Genomic DNA, 19477 nt, shown 5'->3' with positions numbered 1-19477 from the left:
GCATCTGAGTTTTCAGTGACTCCACCTTCCCCTCACAACTCTCGTGTCATCCCCTCCTTCTTTCGCTTTGCTTGCCAGGATGCTCAGTACAACATGGAAAATGGCATGGCTGCTGATGTTAATGCCTTTTGCCTCTTCCAACTCTTCCCTGCCATCTTTTTTTGTATCTCACACACAAAGACACACCAAGAATGACACACCAAGGTAGTTCTTGTCCCAGAACCTTGGCACATACATTAGCTCTTCTCCAAATGCTTAGTTTTCAGGCCAGCTACCTTCATCTGACACAGCCAACACTCAGAGACCCTCTACTACTTCCTCTAGAATTGTAACCCCCAGGGTCTGTGTCACTTCCTGCAATGAAAATGTCTTAACTGCTGACTTGCTTGTCCATCCACTGTCCAGGAATGTTGTTCAGGTACTGCAGTCTCATTTGCAGGCTGTCCCCATCCTATGATTTGGCACAAGGGGGGAATTCAGCTATGGGTGGGATGAAGGTGAATAGCTGCATATCTGTGGCACGGAATCATCGCTACAGTCTGGATGCCATCTCAATCCTGTCCAATTGTATTTCATGGTCCTGTGTGGATGACTTCTACAACAAACTCTTCAGGGACCATTCTGAATCTAGGCAGAGCTGAGACACTCAATGGAGGCCTGGCAAAGCAATCTAGGGCCACAGCTATCAGGGAATATCTGCTACCAGTCAGTCTCCTTGTGAATCTCAACTATGAAGGTAGATGGCCTGGGAGGATAAAGCATGTGAGCAGAGGGGAACAGGGGTATCACCACAGGTATGAGAGATCAAGACTGAGGGATGTCTGCCAAGAGAGAAGATCCACCCGAGGGCATCATGCCCTGAGGAAGATGGGGCTGCATAAGCCTAGATCTCTGTGACTTCAAGAATAGAGGCCCTTGGAGAACAAATGGAACAAAGTGGCCAGCAAACATGGGAAGGAGGGAGAGAACAGCATCTGTGGGCAGTGGGAAGGGGTTCCGGTGTTAGCCCATGGGACTGCATGGAAGGCATGGGAACCTGCTCAAAAGAACAAAGCTCAGGGCTATGGAATGCTGACCAGATGTTCTGTTTGTTCCTACACATCCCTGCAGTTCAGAGATCTCCTGAAACCTGGCATTGCTCAGAGACACAATCAAACAGCAGCCGATTCACTACTGGGTACCTGCACCGTGAGGATTTGCTCTGCTCAAAACAACCCCAAAAGTGGGTTAGGCCACCTGATCCTTGGGTCTGAGGCCTGAGGAAGAGCTGCAGCATTCAATGCAGACATCTTCTAAAGCATAGATACTGTGGCACCACAGCCACAGGGGAATATAACAAGTAAGGCCTTTCTTGGACCCTGAGAACCTCCATGGCCACCTTGGCAACCTATGTCCTACTGGGCCATGACACTCAGATACCCAACACAGGCCCCATATCCTACAGTGAGGGATATTGAGACCTACAAAGGCAAAATTTGAAGATGGTTCTATATAAGTCCCCAGAAAGGATGTCAGTGCCCCTGACCATCAGTGTAAATCCCTTCCCACATTTCAGCAGAGTTGGGCTGGGAAAGGCTCTGAAAGAAGTGGAGGCAGGGATCCCCTCTTCCTCAGATGTGCACACCAGCTGGTATCTGGAACCCATCACCAAGAACATCAGGCAGCTGAAGCCTCATGCCATTTGGGAGACCATGGATAGTGGGCAGGGACCCCTGCCACCTACCTGCTTGTCTTGCAGATCTGAAGAGAGCTCATAGCTCTCAGAGAGTGACCGAGAGCGCTTGATGGCCTCCTCCTCAGCCTGCTTGCGCAGGACTGAGGTCGAGTGCTGCAGCCGGGGCCTCCGTGTGCGCTGTTGTGGTCCTGGCCCTGCGTACAGCCCATAGGCGCCCACTGACGTGTGCTCGTAGTGGTCTGGACTCAGGCTGGAACCAGGTACCAGGGGACCCTGATGGTAGGCTGAGGGGCTGTCCAGCGATGTGCCAGTCTCGCTGCTGGGGGCCTCGCCCTCAACACTGCAGAGGAGAGAAAGAAGGGGCACATGCTGAATAGGAACGCAGAAGCTGGGGAGCAGGTGAGGAAGAGCGCCCCCAACCTCAGGTAGCCAGGGCTCTACAGAGCTCTTTGTTCTCCATCTTCCTGGAGCTTCTGAACCAATTGCCTGTCCTAACATCTGGTGTACTGTACTGTAGGAGCTGGCTTCCCAACCAAAAACAGCAGCCCTCCAAACACAAGAGGTTTTGACCCACTGTGCTAATGGCCCTCAGCACTTAGAACAGAGCCTGGCCAGTGCTATGTGCTCAGTATGTTTTGAATAAACAAGAACATCACCTCTCCTACCATTTGACTTAAATGTAAGGCTGGTTTTGTACATTTAGACATAGGATCTTTTAAAATTATTTTTTCTTTATAAGTGTTTTGTCTGCATGAATGTATGTGTCTGTGCCTGCTTATCTCCCAGAACCAGAGTTACAGATAGTTATAATAAGCTACCATGTGGGTGCTGGGAACTGAACCCAGGTCCTCTGCAAGAGAGAATGCTCTTCACAGCTGAAACATCTCTTTAGCACCCTGGAGATAGTGTCCTAGAAATGAAAGACATTAGGGTGGACTGAACTGGTATCCTTCTAAGAGGGTGAATGCAGGATATAGCATGTACAGGGGAAGACAGTGAGGTCATGAGGAGAAGGTGGCACACTAAGGAGAAAGGCTCAGGAGAAGACAGTCAGGCCACACCTCCATTGCAGACTGGCAGCCTCGAGAGCCTGCAGATAATGAAGGCCTGTGAGTGAGGTCCACCTCTGGCATTTGTCGTGGCAAGCTTGGAAGCAAACATGATGTTATAAAAATATTTGAAGTTTTAAAACTCCCTAAAAGAGGAACTGTAACTCCCTGTACAGGTGATGAAACTGAGGTTCCCCAGGTACCACTGGCAGAAAATGGTGTTCCTTCACCTCACTGCCTAGAGTCCCACAGAGCATCTTCATGCCAAGCAGGAGCAAGGCCAACTAATGGGGACAGAGGGACTGGCTGCTGACTCATCCTAGCTCTGGGCCTGGAACATTCTATTCTGCACAGATACTGTTTTCCTCTGCAGTTGCTTTTCAGTGTGGGATGGGGAGAAAAAGGAGACACTGATTTGAAGAGTTTCTAACACAAGCCCTCATCCTTTGCCAGGCTTCCTGGCCCTGTGAGACCAGACACCCGGGTGCTGGCAGGACTCTAAAAGCCCTGTAGTCCCTGGGGCAGGGTGGAGGGTCTCTAGAATGGGCACAGAGAGAAAAGAGAAGGGTCCCACCCAGGCTTCAGTCCTTCCCAATGTCTGCTTTTCAGACCAATAAGGAATGTCCCTGCACTAAGCAGCCTGGCAGACAGGCTGCCCCTGCCCAGTTCTGCTAGAGTCCTGTTGTTTGTACTCCAGAGGGTCCATCCCAGGGTGGGGGCCTGTGGGAAGGAGCCTGAAGCAGGGAGGACCAAAGCACTCTGCACCAGGGACAGCAGCAAATCTCAGCACCTGCTTTCTGGTCCATAGCTAAGAAACTGGGCTTCTGAGCCAGCAACTGCCTCTGCCTTCAGGGACAGGCAGCTGAACCTCCCAACATGCCCCAGTGGATAAAGTATGACAGCCATTCTTTGAGGAAGACCTGGATCAGGAGTTGGGAGACATGCTTTACCTGGCTCTGCCTATAGGTTTTCTTTGAGTAGTATTAGCAGCTTAGTCTAAGAAACACCACCCTTTAGGCTCTCTGGCTACCACAGAGCCACTGGGATCTATGTGTGCGTAGGGGAGAGTCGGGGTGGGCAGAGAATGTTAATCTGAAAATTCCCTTACAGTTTACTGAAGCCTGGGCTAGCATTTTTCATTAAATGCTCAGAACTTCAACCAACTGTCATGAGGAGAGAGTAAGTCCCATTAGAAATTGGGCCATCAAGGGTACAGAACAGCAGCTTCCACTGGGAAAGCCCACCCTGTCTCTCTGACACCAAAGCTGGGCCCCACTTCACTCAGGTAGGTCAGCACACACAGGGATGTGTGCCCCTAAAATCAATGCATGTTCTGGGGCTAGACCTGTGTGTTCTGAACTGGAAGAAATAAAGCCTGTGCCTTTTGTAGAGGGTTTCGAACCAGTTGAACACTGAACCAGAAGTAGATAGGCAGTTACCACCATTCCTGGAGAAGAGCCTAAAGCCCTTGGTGGTCATCAGGCTACACCAGAGCCACAGGGGGCTAGGTCAGAGAGGCATGGCTAGGCCTGGCTCATGATGCTGTCCTTGACCCTCAAGCCCAGGGTGGAGGAGCAGTGGCCAGAGAGATTCAGTCTTTTGTCTGGTTCTTGAACAGCTTGAAGGGTAAGACATTTTGTTCCTGTGGATGGGGAGAGAGCAGGGTCTAGGCTGCCTTGAAAGCCCAGGAGTGCCAGCCTACTCAGTAGGTCTTAGCTTGGGGCAAAGGAGTTGAGTCAGAAACTTATCCTCCAGCTGGCTTTGCCTCCATGGATGTGACATCAAAGTGGGTGCCTGCCCTGGAGGGGCACTTTTAGGCTGAGCCTACCATGAAAGAGGTCAGGGATAGACAGAAGCTTTCTGGAGCTGTGTGACTGCTCTGGGCAGTTTGAGGCCAATAGGTTGGCTTGGGAGAGTGAGAAAGAGAAGACTAGGTCACTCCAGAGCTTCCCCTATGAGAAGGGAGAGGGGATGGTCACCAAAAGGCAACTCATTAGTGCCTCCTTCAGAGCCAACCTAGCCTCACTCAGCTGGGATCAACCTTCTTCCACATCTATGTGAATGACAGCCCTAGAGATGTGTAGTGGAACAAGCCAGAAAAACATACCCAGGACCAGAGAGACAGCTCAGCAGATAAAGGTGCCTGCTTGCCAAAGCTGACAACCTGAGTTTGATGCCCAGGACCCACATGGTAGAAAGAGGGCCCACTCTCCCTAATTTGTCCTCTGATCTCCATACACATGTTGTGATATATACATACATACATACACACACAAAAGAAAATAAATGTAATTAAAAACATCTATATCTTGCTCTACCAACAACAACCCCAAAGATGCAAGGACAAAGCCAGCACCTAAGACTTTTCCTATGTGCCTCAAAGACCTATCATGACAATAGAAATCCAAAGCCACACAGTGTCAGACACCAACAGAGGCTTTTCTTGTTTGGAGTGTTTCTGATTTGAGAGACACAAAGATAAGGCTTCTAAGTGGAAAGGCCCATGCTGCCAAGCCAGTGAGCAAAGATACTTAGACCACTGCTAGGGCAGGCAAGAGCAGGCCTGCTTATTCTACTCTGGTGGACGGATGCCTGGGCATTTAGGGAGGGATCCAGGAGGACTTTTTTTTTTGCAGCATCTTCCCAGAGCTTCTTTATGAAGTTGATTCAGCTCCACCACACATTCTTTTGCGGGGGTTGGGGGTGGGCAAGAACTGTCCTTTACTACAAAACAGCTACAGAGGCTCAGAGTGTCCTGGGATATAGCTGTTTGTACTGCGATTTTTCTACTGTGCAGTGAGTTTGAGGGGTATTTCCATTTATGATATATTTTTCCCAGGACATCACCATGCTGTAAGTGGAGAATTGTTCTGTATGTCAGTCTCCACCCAGACCTGGCCTGGCACCTCTTCAGGCTCCTGAGTCCTGGTTCTGTGTCTTACCCTCCCTCCACCCAGTTTCATCTTCCTAAATCCAGGTCTGTCCGACAGGGATGAATACCTGAGAGTGTGCCTTTGTTGATACCCCTCAATTTACCACGTCTCTTCCAGACTCCTAGACGACAGGCAGATCAAGGACTGGGACGAGATATACATTCCGCATCCCCGAGAATTCCTAACTGTTTAGTTTCTAGAATGTTCTATGGCAATTAGGTGGTTGTTGCCTGTCACATGTCTCAGATGTTCGTGGTTCAACATTCATTCTAGGCACATGCTAAGGAAAGAAGACCAACACACAAAGGGATACAAAGATTTTCACAGAGCTGTGGTCTCTAAGCACGCAAGATTAGAAATAAGTCTAGACACCCACCTAAAAGGGACTGACTGCAATTACTTTTATACCCACACACAGGAAGTAACGTCAAGATGGGGAAGATTTGACCTGACAGCTGTTCTTGTGAAGAGACCTGGAGAGGTTTCAGCTGACTATAAGATTGATGTGAGCTGATGCTGGCACACAGCTGAGGCCCTATGCCACGCTCGACAGAAAGCCAGGAGCAAAAAATAGCCCTGGTGCAGTTGTCAGATCACAGTAGAAGCCTCTGCATCTCGGAGCTAGGCTGGAGGTCGCAGACCTTTCATCTTACCCTTCCCAGCCCCCTGCAGACATTGTGAATCTATCACTGACTCCCTCCTGCTGATCTTGAGTGGAGCCTCAGCTGGGTTCCATACAGATTCCCTATATCTGATCCTAGCTGGCATGGGAGATAGACCCCCATGGTCAGACACAAATTACTGCAAGCTGGGACATCTGGGCAGGTTAGGTCAGAAACAGCCCCTCTCGAGGTATATGATCCTGTGCTTCAGTCCTAAAGGATGATAAAATGATTTCTCCATGGGGAAAAGAAAATACTATGTCCCATATAGTCCCAACATGAGAAAGGAGGCGGTGAGAACTCTCCTTCTGGAAGTATGTAACCTGCATGGGTCACCCCCAAGACTGGGAAATACTGCTTACTTAACTGAAAGTCTCCCCAGCCCCACGGGACAAGTCTCAATCTGTAGCCTTTAGTTACATCTCCTGGCCTCTGAGTACTATGCTATCATTTGATCTCAGTCCCCAGTCCTTTTGGAGGCCTTGCCACTTCCCACCTGTACAGCAACTAACTGGGTTGTGTGCATGTGTGGTTCTTCAGCAGATAAGGCATGAGCTCTCATGCTCAAGAAGGGGGGTTATGGTGACTAGGCAGGCCTGGTGCTCCATGGACAGGTACATGCCCTGCCCCAGGGCTCCCTTCCTATTTGGGGACTTCAGGCTCACTCAGAAGGCCAGCTTCCCACCCTCTCCAGTCTCAATCGTTTCTGACTTACAAGAGACGGTCTGTTAGTTTTACAGACTGAGTGAGGCAGAGATCGCACAAGAAATCCCAGAGTCCCTGCTGCCCCAATGCAAGAGGCATAGAGTAACTGCTTACTGCTTTTCTGCTTGCACACTGCAGCTGTATGACATGAGCAGGGATCTTGGTGTCTCACTTTTCCATTCCAGTGCCAGAGAACAGAGAGGAGTGGCTGTTGCAAGAGGCTGTTGCTGGACATAGCAGTGTTGATACAGAGCCTGCACAGAGAGGGCTCCACTCATAAAAGAAACATACTTTTTAAAGGTTGGTTACTCTGACTTGAGGAGGGAGGGGCCCAGCTGCCCAAGACAGCCTCATAACTGGGACCTCAGAGGCCCTGCCTACAGGACAGAGAAAAGGTCTGAACGTCTGCACTAAAAGCTCCAGGGGACACGAGGGACTCAGACCAGATCCCAGGGGCCAACTAAATGCTACATCCTGGCTCTGGCTCTAGTTCTAGCTGTGTGTGAATCCGGGTGGGGGTAAAGGCCTTGGCCTTTTTGTCTTGGATGTCTCTAATTATGGCCTGTGAAGTCATGAATGACTTTTTTCTCAAGAAAATGTTAGTCAGAAGTCCCTCCAGGAAGCAGTGCTGGCACAGCAGAAGAAGGGACCTGCGTTTTACCACCAATGACCGTGGTGGTGGAAGCAAGCTAAGGTCTACACACCTAGGAATGTTCCAGATTTCACATGTAACTAAGCCCACTCTCCCATCCCACACAGCAAGACAAGAAAACCAAAATTCAGGCAGGCTGGCTTGAGCCCAGCACTGACCCACATTTACTTGGTATTTCTTTGTTGAGAGTGAGGATTCATACAGTCTTAACCTGAAATGAAACAGCACTTACTGGTCCTACCCATATCCATAACCCCCTCCCCACACACACTGCCATCACCTAGCGAGGACCCAAACAGTGCTATGGAAAGATTCAGTATAATGTTTGGGGAACAAGGAGGAGATATCTCCTGGGGAACCACCCTTTTCAGAACAGGCTGGGACTGGGCTAGAGGACCCATGCTATCTGGGAGACCCAGCTGTGGTTAAACACTCACATTTAAGCATCTTGAACCAGATTCTAGGCAGTCTGCACCTGTCAGAGCCAAAAAGCCTCCTGACATATGTGTGCCTCCTGTGGCTTCCCAAGGCAGGGTTTCTGATTTCCAAAATATAAGGATGGAGTAGGTCAGGCTGACCAGTCTTAAGCTTCTGTATGGCTCTTAGCTGCTTGGGTGGCAGCTTGAGGATCAACCTTGAGGTTGATCAAGGACAGGGGACAATTTTGGTCTCTTCCTGGAGTCCCATGTGCTCCAACAAAGCCTCAGATTGGTTAGGTGAGCTTGTTAACACAGACCAGGGCAGAGCCTGGGAAGGAAGTGAGAGGACTGTGTCCTCTAAGCATGGGTAGGGCTGGCACAGCTCTAGAGGGGAGGCTCTATCACCTTAGATCTCAGTGAGGCAGTCCTGGAGCCAAGGGGGCAGGGTCTATGTGACAAGTGGCAGGAGCAGAAGGGAGGCATCGATTTGGAGGGTTTGCTGGAGAGGGGTAGGCGCTCACAGGGTTGGAAACATTGATTAGCTTCCTGAGTGGCTCTGGTCCAGCCTACTCCCTGGGTAGGCCAGAGCCAGCTCAGGCTAACCACTGGGACACGCTGGCCCTCCATTCGGTGGCTCACAGAGGCTTCAGATGAGTCAGGACATTAGTCATGGCAGCCCTTAGTCCTTTCACAGGCTGATTTGGCCCCAGGAGCAGAGTGCAAAGGCACAAGGAATTGGGTAAGGAAAAAGAAAAAGGTGGGGGAAGCCATTTCTTGACAGGCCCTCTGCTCCGTTGGTAAATGGTTCCTGGACAGGACTATGCACTGCTGGTGATGGAGAAGTCTTAAAGACCAGAGAGAGTCCCTCCTAGAGAGGAAGGAGGGGTCCTCTAAGTCTGATCCAGAAGAGCTGGAATGAGTAGAGGGTGGAGGGCACAAAGGCAGGGTGTTGACACATCCAGGAGGATCGAGGCAAGAGACCAAACATCCAGAAAGTCTACAAGAGATTAGAGTATGAGCCCTGTGCTCAAAGTTCTAGATGCAGCCACGTCTGGAATGTAGGGGTTGTGGTGGTGGTAAGGGCTATTGGGAACACAGAATAAAATTAAAGACTTGAGGCCAAAGTCTTCATGGGGCACATGGGCCCTAACAAACATTCAACTAATCACCAGGGCTCCAGCTGCGTAACCAGGAGCATAGCTCTCAAATTGAAAGTTGATAACAAGCACTTCTAACAGTGCAGAAACTTCCCCAGCAGGGCTAGATGGAGGTGGAGTGGTGCATCAGGTAGCATCAGATTTCTGCTTTTATCCTGTTCCCAAGTTTGCACTAATGAGGACACAGAAGACCCAACAACCCAGCAAGGCAGCAAGGCAGGAAGGCAGGAGCCCTCAGAGGCAGGAGGTGGAGCTATATTCTACTCCTCCCACCTGCAGGAGGGCAGCTTATCCTCTTGGGCCATTCTCTTACACACATTTTCCCTTGCCCATCTGTTGGCACTCTTAAAGCAGAGCCAGTTCTGAGCACTTGGCTGGCCTCCCTGCCACCAACCAGAGACACTGCCCTTTGGCCTTTTCACATAGCCTCTCCCGAAGGTCCTTCAGAGCCTCCTATTATCTGACCCCTTCCTATAACAGCAGTGATATAATCAAAGCATATCTGCAACCTCATGGCACCTCACCTCCCACCCAGGTCTGGGAAATCATGTCATCACTATGACCCAGAAGGCTCACAAGATCTAGTCATGCTTCTTGCCCCATCTCCCCAGGACCCAAAGGACCACCAAGCTCAGTTGAATCCCACTAAGTCCTGGCTATTCATCTACAATCCAGCTCCTACCCAGGAACCTTTTTATATACTCTGAATGGCAGCTGCTTGCCCTGGTAGGGTGAGGAGGAGAAATGGGGGTTGGAGGTATATGTGGGAGACTGTGGCTAAGAAAGAAAATGAAAGATTGGGTGGGAGTCTAGGTATCGGACATCTGGCAGGGCAGTGGTTCTGACATCGGCACAGGGGACAGAGGCAGGAACAGAGTGTTAGGAGGAGCTGCCAGAAGCATGGCTCTGAGCAGGGCTGGGCTCCCTTAGGTCTGTCAGCTGCCCACTTCTCCATACCACAACAATCCACAGCCTGAACCCTGCACTGGGCAGCTCAGGATCACTTTGGCCCATGCTTGTGATACAGAGTGGGGTCTAGGACTCATGGCTTCTGTGGTCAAAGGCATCCTGTGCACTTGGGAAACCTTGGGATTATTCTAACACAACCCAACCACCACCTTCATGAGGATGCTGGCCTATCTCCAGTTTCACAGCCTTACTGACTTGCTACTGGTCCCAGCTGGAGACAGATACACTGCAGCCCTGCGCCAGCCCACAGCCTGTGGCATTCTCTGACTGCTCACACCAGACTGCCAGAAGCCACCTTTATATATGTAGAAAAATATGGGTCTCCAAACAATGGGCTTTTCAGAGCAGTGGCTATTTTTAGAGCTCTGCTTACCGAACTAACACTCAGCATTTCCCCAACTTGTCAGCTGCTGCCCAGAGCCAGGCAGGCAGCAGGCGGCAGGAGGAGCAGAGGTCAGGATCTGGGGGCTTCTTGAGCCATTTGGGGGCCATTCTGGTGTGCAGACATAGATGTCAGTTTGGGGTTGCCCCAGACTAACAGGAGGCATGGCTAGCAGCCTGCCCATGTGCCCCACCCAGTTCAGCATGGAAACTGCCCTCCTGACAACTGTTCCTTTGTCCACTGTGTTCTGGGTTGGAGTTGTATATCCAGGATTGAATACTAGCTTTTTCTGAGCCTCAGTTTCCCTTCCTCATGTGGGGCAATGCTGTCCCTCTGTAACAATACAGAGGAGATGGTGAGAGTGTCTGGGAGCCCAGAGGGCAGGCTAAGCAGGAACTGTTTCCTCCGTGACCTGGGCAGCTGACCTCACTGTCTGTTCATCAGTCCATCACCACAGGGAAGGAAGAAAGGGCTCCGTGTCCCTTGACCCAGACCCCGCAGCTAGGCTCTCATAGTGTCCTGTCCTGTCAACAACATGTTCTAGAAGGCTGGTCATCCTTCCGGCCTCTGAGCCAGCCTCCCTCCCACTGTAGACAGGAGTGGTGGGTACATGGGGTGGGACAGTGAGGCAGAGTGGACTGTCCCCTGGCTCTGATTGAGTGGCTTGCTCCCATAGAGCTCTGAGGATCAACCTGGGCTTTGAGCCAGTCCCAGACATTGAAACCATCTACAACCCCATCAAAAGGAACACAAGGGTCTGGCTATGCACAAACAGTCCCTAACCCAGGAAGAGGGAAGGCCTGGCACCCATGTGAACAATGCAGGTGTCTTGGGAGCCTAGCCATGAGCGCCCTATCAGCAGCACACAGGAGTGAGAAAAGTAACACCTACAGTTACCATGCTTGATCTCTCCCCAGGAGAGCATCATTAGAGGGCAGAGGTATCCATCTGCTCCCAAGACAACCCCAGTACCCAAATAGGGCTGGGCACAGCAGGTGAAATAGATAAATGATGCTGATAGTGAAGGACTTGAATAAGTGGGACCAGGTCTTTTGACCCAGAGTCCAGTGAACAGGCAGGGTCAAAGTCACACAGAGGTCAGAAAGGACAAGGATATGGTCTGGTGCTGTCTCCCTCCACCACCTACTGTCTCTCATGGGTGAGAGGCCTGTAAGAGGGAGGCTTGCAAGCCTATGTGTGGAAATGACATAGACTCCACATAGGCATAAACTCATCACATCATAGCATAGTTCCTGGGGCTCAACTCACCAGGTATGGAGGACAATGCAGAAGCACCCTTTGGGACACACTGGGATCAGCTTCAGGGCCACTTCTCACAAACCCAGGATGCCTCTAGAAGTTATGCCTTGGCAGGACACACAAAGGCAGTAGGAGCAGAGTTCCTGCCTGACACAGGCTGGCAACCCACACCCTCACTTGGGAAGAAAGCCAGCTGGCAAAGGGGACAGGAGGCTCTGGGGGTGGGGGTGGGGGGCAGAAGCAAACACCCTGCAATCAAGCCCAGCCAGACCTCAGTCTGGCAAGGTGTCATTCACACAGTCACCACTATCATTCTGCAGAACACCCCATCATGCCTGAGGATGCTGCCCCACATCCCAAGACAAGAGTTCCAAACAGGTCTAAACTCAGGAAAGCTTATATTAATGACCCACTGTGGGCAGCCTTTCCAGAGATTCTAGACCAAGGCAAGGATAAGGGTAATATCAATCCACCTGGCTAGAAGGCTGGGCAGTCCCTGCTCATAGGAAGGCTCTGAGAGCACAGGGCTCTTATTCCAGCACAGATTGGCAGTATGATGTGTGGTTCCCCACAATGTTTTGTCTTAAAAATTAGAATAAACTAGGCATGGTGCTACAATGCCTATCTCTCAGCACTTGGGAGTCTGAAGCAGAAGGACCACAAGTTCAAGGCCAGCCTCGGCAAAAACAGTGAGCTCTTGTCTCAAAACCAACCAACCAATCAACCAATGGGTGAACCAAATAAACAAAGGAAAACAAAGAGTAAGTTGGCACTACTTTAACATCCAGAGATTGGATACAACTCTGACTTCTGAGAGGGGACAACGGCTAAGAACCCAGCCACCTGGGCCTACAACCCAGGGGTGGAAACCACAGCAAGCTCTAGAGCGCTTATACTTAGACTCTGCCCCGTGCCCACCGATCTCATCACTTACACAGCCTTCAACTCCTCTCACACATGCCCTTCCTGTCTGTTGAGGAGATCTGTATATGGCTGAAATTCAAGGCCCACTCCTCGTTCCCAAGAAGCCTCATTTAGAAGGCAGAGTCACCAGGGAATGGCTCTACAGGAACAGTGGGGAGCTAAGGCCTTGCTCTCGGTGGGTTCTCATCAGACTCCACAAAGTCCACAGACTCATTATACTGACCACAGTCCACTCATAGTAGGTCATGAGAGCCACCATGCCTCTGTCAGGACAGAATGTAAGAAGTCACCAGATGGCAGTATTTACTTCAAACCATCAGGGTGTCTTGCCCTGCCCACTGAGAATGTCAGCCCTGGTTTAGGATGATATCTCATGGATCAAGAGGTACCCAGGGCTGAGCTGGTGAAGTGCTGCATGACCTGAGGCAAGTGACCACACCTCTCTGTGCTCACGTTGACTAGTGCCCCTAACTACTGGGATCATGCAGTCAAGCAAAGACAAGCCTTGCCAGCAATAGTTCACACACTGGGCTATCCAGCCCTATGCCACTGACTAGACAAGGGTTCAATCCTAGGGCTCTGTTCCACTTGTCCAGGAGAGAAAGGGGACACGACAAATGCTCCCATGCCGCCGCCCAGCTGCACCCTTGATGCCTCTGGAGCCAGACACATCTTGGAGAGCTGGGAAGGCTCTGTTCACTCCAAATCACTCCCTGCTGGGTCCAGGAGCAAAGTTCCCCATAGTTGCTTCTATGTTCTTATCTAGCTTTCCCCCTCTTCCTCTCTTCTTGCTTTCATGGACCACTCCCTGCAGTCCGCCCTCTGCCAACTTACCCCAGCTAGCAGGGCGGCTCTTGTTGGTTTTGAATGCACAAAGATGACCAGAAGCTTCCGACCCTGGGGCTTGCTCGGAAAGATTTTTCAGAATACACATACACACACAGAGCCAAAAAATCTTCCCGGCTGAGCCAAATTAAATACAGAGTCCTCTAGTTATTTCCATACGCGCAAAATGGACTTAAATAAAGCAGCTCTCTGTGGTAGGCTCCAGCAGACAGGGCCAGGCTGGGTCCAGGGACACCCCAGGAAGGCTGGGGGGAGGCACAGGCTGGGCAGGCAGCCCTGGGGAGTATGGGCTGTGCCAGGGAGAAAGAGGCCTGTGTGACAGGCAGCCTCTTAGCCTACCCTGCCGCCAGGGGTACACAAATAGATGGCAGAAGTGGGCAGAAAGCTCAGTAAACGACTCCTGCCCCACCTGACACATGGGCAGTCCACCATAGTTAGCTTAGAACTGACACACAGTGACCACCAGCACCTACAAGGAGGAGCACCTGGATACTGGAAATGGTAAACTTCTAAAAACATGTTGGTTGTCTTTCTTCCCATTTCGTGGAGGAAGAAACCATGACACAGAGAAGTAAAAACTTAACCAAGGCCACAGGCTTTGCAGAAGAAAGGGAGACTGTGTCAACTGGGATGTAGACCACCTCAGGATGAGGCTGCCTCTTGTTCCCTGCCTAAGTCACCTGAGTCCCTCTGGGGCCAGCCCACTACTGCATGCCACTCAGGGCAGAGCAGCCAGCAGAAACTTATACTGTATTTTCAGTCCCCTGAGATCCTCACGTGACTGCAAGTCCAGGACATCGCCCATGACTCTCCACATCACTGGTACACAAGGCCCTCTCCCAGTGACTGCATACTCTTCAGACAGGGATTATGACCACAGACTGGGGTCTCTGTGGGCCTGTACTTCTCAGTCATAAAGTCGGAATGCCAGTCATGTGCAGTGGCACATGCCTTTAATTCCAGCACTTAGGAGGCAGAGGCAGGTGGACTGTACACACGGCGGTGACTGCAAGGCCAGCCTGTTCAACAAAGTGAGCTCCAGGACAGCCAGAGCTATGCAATAAGACCCTATCTCCAAAACAAAACAAAACAAAACAAAACAAAACAACGTGGGAATGACCACACAGGGCTTAAAGATGACACACCCACAATCCTTAACTGGGGCCTGAAGGCCAGTAGGCGCTTCTAGGAGTCTTGTCCTTGCATCACACCCTGGCAATAGGTGAGAGGTGATGAACAGGCGGAGGGCCAAGGAGGGGGATCACCCTGTGGAAGCAGCAGCATCCACACCCAGGATGGAGGTGGAAGTCTGACCTAAGAATGCTCTCTGTACTGAGACAGAGACAGAGGCAATTTGGGTCTTTTCTAACCAAACTTGATTGAGTCCTGTCTCTTATGTGCCAAGAACTGCGGTAGGCATCAAGGTTAGTCATAAGACATTCATAATAATGACAACAACTAACATCTGCATACCTACTATGTGTCAGTCTCATTATTAGGGACCCATTACTATATCTTAGGCTCCAAACACAGCACTGAGAGCTAGCCAACTCCCAAAAGTGCAGGTCAAGGAAGGTGTCAAGGGAGCCTTAGTGGGACAAACTCAGACAGTGAGGAGCAGTAAAGTTGGAAAAGGGACAGAAAAATTCTCCAGGGAGAAGTGTGGTGTTAGCTACTGAAGTTGGGCCTGGGATGAAGTGGAACAAGAAACTGTGGAGAAAGGAGAAAGGGGCTGAGCTAAGGACTCTGACACTGAATGGCAGCATGTCAAAGGAAACAGTGGGCTAAGCTAAAGAAAACAAGGGGAGAGAGGCAAAAGTCACAGCCTGACTCACAGCATGCTACACTCATCTGAGAACCAGAGTGAACAGATCTCATGGGAGAGGCCAAGAGCCCATTTCTATGGCTTCACTCTCAGAGGTCCTAAGGTGACAGAGAAACTAGTCTTATACACAACTGATGAGTGAGCTCCAGCACAGCCTCTTCCAAACATCAGGCATCCCAAATGGGTCAGGTATCAGTGTATCACTAACTGGGAGCCAGCCCAAGCCCAAAATTCTTAGAATAGCCAGCATAGCCAGGGGCTGTATAAAGCACCCACCCCAGGGACAGCATATCTCCAAGGCCAGGATAAGGGTGACCATGAGACAGGTCCCAGATTCAAAATCAGAGGGATTTGCTTGAAAATAGTAGATAGTAATAAAATGAGCTACTCATGGGATTCACTAATTCTCTACTTCTGTGGGCACTTGAAATTTTCTGTAATGGGCTTGGAGATATGGCTCAGCAGTTAATACTTGCTGTTCCTACAGAAGAAATGAGTTTGACTTCTAGCACCCACATTGAAACTTACAAAACCAGTTCTAAGAAAACCAATGCCCTTTTCTGGCCTCCTTGGGTACTTGATACGCATATACTGCATATAGGTACATGCAGGCAAACACTTATATACACATAAAAATAAATCTTTTTTTAAAAGAAAAATTTCCTATAAAAAAAGCTAAGTTAAAGGATTTGCTATTTATATAAGGACTCTTGCCCTCTGGGTGCATTTTGCTTCAAAACAGAACTCAAAAGTACATATACTTAAGCCCTGACGGCACAGTAAGGCCCAGAGTGGCTCTCAGCAAGCCAGTGTGGCTACATAGCCTGCTTCCTTCAGCAAAGACCCATTCCCCATTCCCAATTCCACCAGGACTCACTCTTGGAGACCCACTGGGAAATTATACCATGACCCAGTGTGATGACTGGACTCAAGCATTTTAGCAGGAACCACAGAATGTATAGCTGGCACTGAACTCCCACTACCTGCCTGGACTGAGTCAGCCTTCCCTCTCGTTGTGGTGAGTAGAGTTGACCCTATTCCGTCTTGAAACCCATAGGACAATGTTGAGAAACAACAAACAACTTCTTGCAGCTGGCAAATGGGTCCAGAAAGGCAAGACCACTAGGTATCCAAAGCTCTTCCATCCTCTGCAGAGTGGCAGTGCACCCTAGCACCCATTCCATGGGGACACTCAGGAGTCCTGCACTGTCAGTGGGGGACTAGGTAAGTCCAGAAGGGTCCTGTAGGCTCTGGTCTCTCCATAGTTGCCACTTATACCCTTCTGACCATCTTCACCCAGGGTTCTAAGCCTGCATGTCATATCCTCATAGTGCCAGAGGTTCTCTCCTTCAACCAGAAACCCTTGCCTATATACAGCAAAACTCAGTTCTTCCATCCAGCCTCAGTTTCCTTGCCTGTAAATTAGAATGATGGCAGCAATTCCATAGTGTTCACGGGCAGTTCCTGTGTGTGTGTGTGTGTGTGTGTGTGTGTGTGTGTGTGTGTGATTCAAAGGCTCCGGAGTGCAGTTTCTGTTGTTCTTATTCTATTGCCTGGACACATCCTAGTCACAAGCCTGAGCTAACATCACACTCACTTAAAAGCAGTTGGGGTTTGCCTAAACTCAGTACCCTCTTCTTTCCTGTTGTCACAGACTGGGCACCTGTTGTGTGCGATACCCGTGTTGCCTCTGCCTGCACAGCCCCAGTGACAGATAAGGTGGCGGCGGCGGCTCAGCACGGTGACCACTTGCCCCAGCAGCACATCTAAAACTGGGTAGATCTGGGACTCTGGCCAGGTTCCTCCAGCTCTTGTTGTCATCCCCTAGCTGCTGACATCACTTCCAATCTAGGGTGGTGGTAGGGGTGGCTAAGGGAGACCCTCTCACATCTCCCCCTCTAGGATTGAAGCTAAGCCCTGAGCCCTGGTCCTCAAGTGCCAGAACAGACAGGACCAGAACCACCAGTGTGGCCCAAAGCTCCATCCAACACAGGTCACCCACTGAACCCAAGGCCCCAAAGCTCTATCTACTAAATCTGCCTCAGGGCTGGGAACTCTCCTCAAGGTATGCAGTGCTCAGTATCTCTGGCTTTCGGATTCTGCCTCATAGAGCATGCAGGCCATGCCTCCCTCTCCACCCTAGATGAATGGCAAGTCATCTTGCTGGGTACACCTTCCAATCCATAGGCAAGGCAATTCCTCTCATCTCTGTGTGCTTTTTAGCAGCTATTAACAGCACTACAAGCACAAGAGCCTGTGGACCATCATCACTTCCTTCTGGTCTGCCCTATTTTTGCTCAGCCCTGTCAAATGCACAACAGTTCTTGGCCCCCTCACTGCTATGTCTGCATCCCTCCCTCTTTTAAAACTAGTTTTCTCTGTGGCCAGGAAGTGAAATTAACCACTCCTGTCCAGCAAGACATTTTCCCTGAATAAGCAACACGGTCCTGTCCTAGTATTGGGGAGCCACACCAGCCTGGATATCAGTGCCACCACCTGTCAGCACTAGTTTCTGTGCACCTCTACACACTGGCATGTGAACTGGTGTCTTCTGTCCCCACAGCTACCTGCCATCGTCTACATTTTATAAATGGGGAAACTGAGGTACAAGATGTGATTAAGTCACAGAGACACCAGAGAGCAGAGTTGAGACTATAGGGCACAGGTGGGTGGTCTAGTAACATAACAAGTCTGCTCCCAACCAATAGGCTGAACATCCTCATCTACAGGTGACCACAAGGATCTTCACAGAAATGGAAACAGAAAGCCAAAGGGGGAAATCAACAGCCAGTGAGGGCTAGGCCTTTCTAGGTGGCCTCCTCTTGAGGGAGAGGTGGCCCTTCAAAGCCTATTAATAAACACACAAACAACAATAACAAAACCCATTAGAATAAATGACCATTATAATCACTGCCTAGTAAAGGCTTAGTGGGACCATGAGCTCTGGTCCACATGTTCTGCCTGCATCTGAGTGTTCACACCACCCAGCTTCCAGTCAAAAGAGAAACAGAAGTACCAGGTACTTCTTTTAAAGAGGGTCCCTGGGAGAATGGATTCAGGTTGCGGACAGAATCCAACCCAGCCTGGGCAGCAGGCAATTTGGGGAAACCCTTTCTGTTTGTGTGCACGAGAGGCTGCTCCCAGCTGGGGCCTCTTCCAAATATTCCAGTTTATTAACCATCCTCGTCCCCTCCCGGGGATTAAGTTCACCGCCCACAGCCCACAGCCATCTGTCCTTTCATGTCAGAAGCCACGGCTTTCCTCACCATGTGGAAGCCGGCATCAGTCCCTCCGTCAATCAGGACAGTCAGCTTTTGTCCCTGGCACCCCCGACCATATATAGCTAGAGCTGGGGCTGCACACAAGATTAAAGTTTTGATTTTGTTTTTTAAAGAACAAAGTGCTACCCACATATCCCTGGTAGACTCCAGAGAAGTGATTCTTGTGGTCTATGGGGAAAGAGACTCCAGGAGAACCCGGTACACTGTCACTGACCAGAGTACAGGCTGGGGCACTTGGGAAGATTTTGGAAATCTAGACACCAGGGGATACCAGATCTATTTACACTAGTGCCATTTTGCCAGACATGAGTTACCCCAGAGGAAATAGATTCTGGCTGTGGAGCACACAGGCCCTGAAGCCAGGCAGTCAGGGTGCAAATCCCAGCTCAGCCCTCCCTGGCTGGCGATTCTGTATGGCTTCCTCCTTATATCTGAAATAAGGGATAGAAGCCTGTACTCCTAATTGAAAATACCACACACACACACACACACACACACACACACACACCACCATCACCACCACTGCTGCTATGCACAGCTCTGTGGCTATTACTGGGCTGACCTTTGAACAGAAAGGAAAAGGAAATCCAGTGAGACTCCTGGCTTTGTCTGCAGAGGCTCATGAAAGCTCTACAGAGTGCCTTCAGTTCAAACTGAGCTATCACTGTGTGGAGAGACCTTGCACCAAGAGAATAAAATGTGAAGGAAGCCACTTCCATGATGAGCAGAGAAGCTGTG

General features: G+C 50.3%; 1 protein-coding gene across 15 annotated transcripts in view; it reads right to left on the bottom strand.

Annotated features, from left to right (window-relative positions):
• The window catches only part of Iqsec1 (IQ motif and Sec7 domain ArfGEF 1), a 322487-nt gene that overhangs the window by 33182 nt on the left and 269828 nt on the right, over positions 1–19477 (bottom strand). For all 15 annotated transcript variants that reach the window (XM_085840296.1, XM_085840297.1, XM_085840299.1 and 12 more), the window contains one exon: positions 1724–2015. In XM_085840296.1, the coding sequence (XP_085696422.1) occupies positions 1724–2015 (292 nt within the window). The remainder of the gene's footprint in view (positions 1–1723; positions 2016–19477) is intronic.

The sequence above is a fragment of the Mus caroli genome, unplaced genomic scaffold, assembly GCF_978045245.1.
Source record: "Mus caroli unplaced genomic scaffold, Mus_caroli_1 scaffold_7, whole genome shotgun sequence".
NCBI lineage: Eukaryota > Metazoa > Chordata > Mammalia > Rodentia > Muridae > Mus > Mus caroli.
Note: the sequence above shows the minus strand (reverse complement) of the source record. Positions and strands in the feature narration are given on the sequence as shown.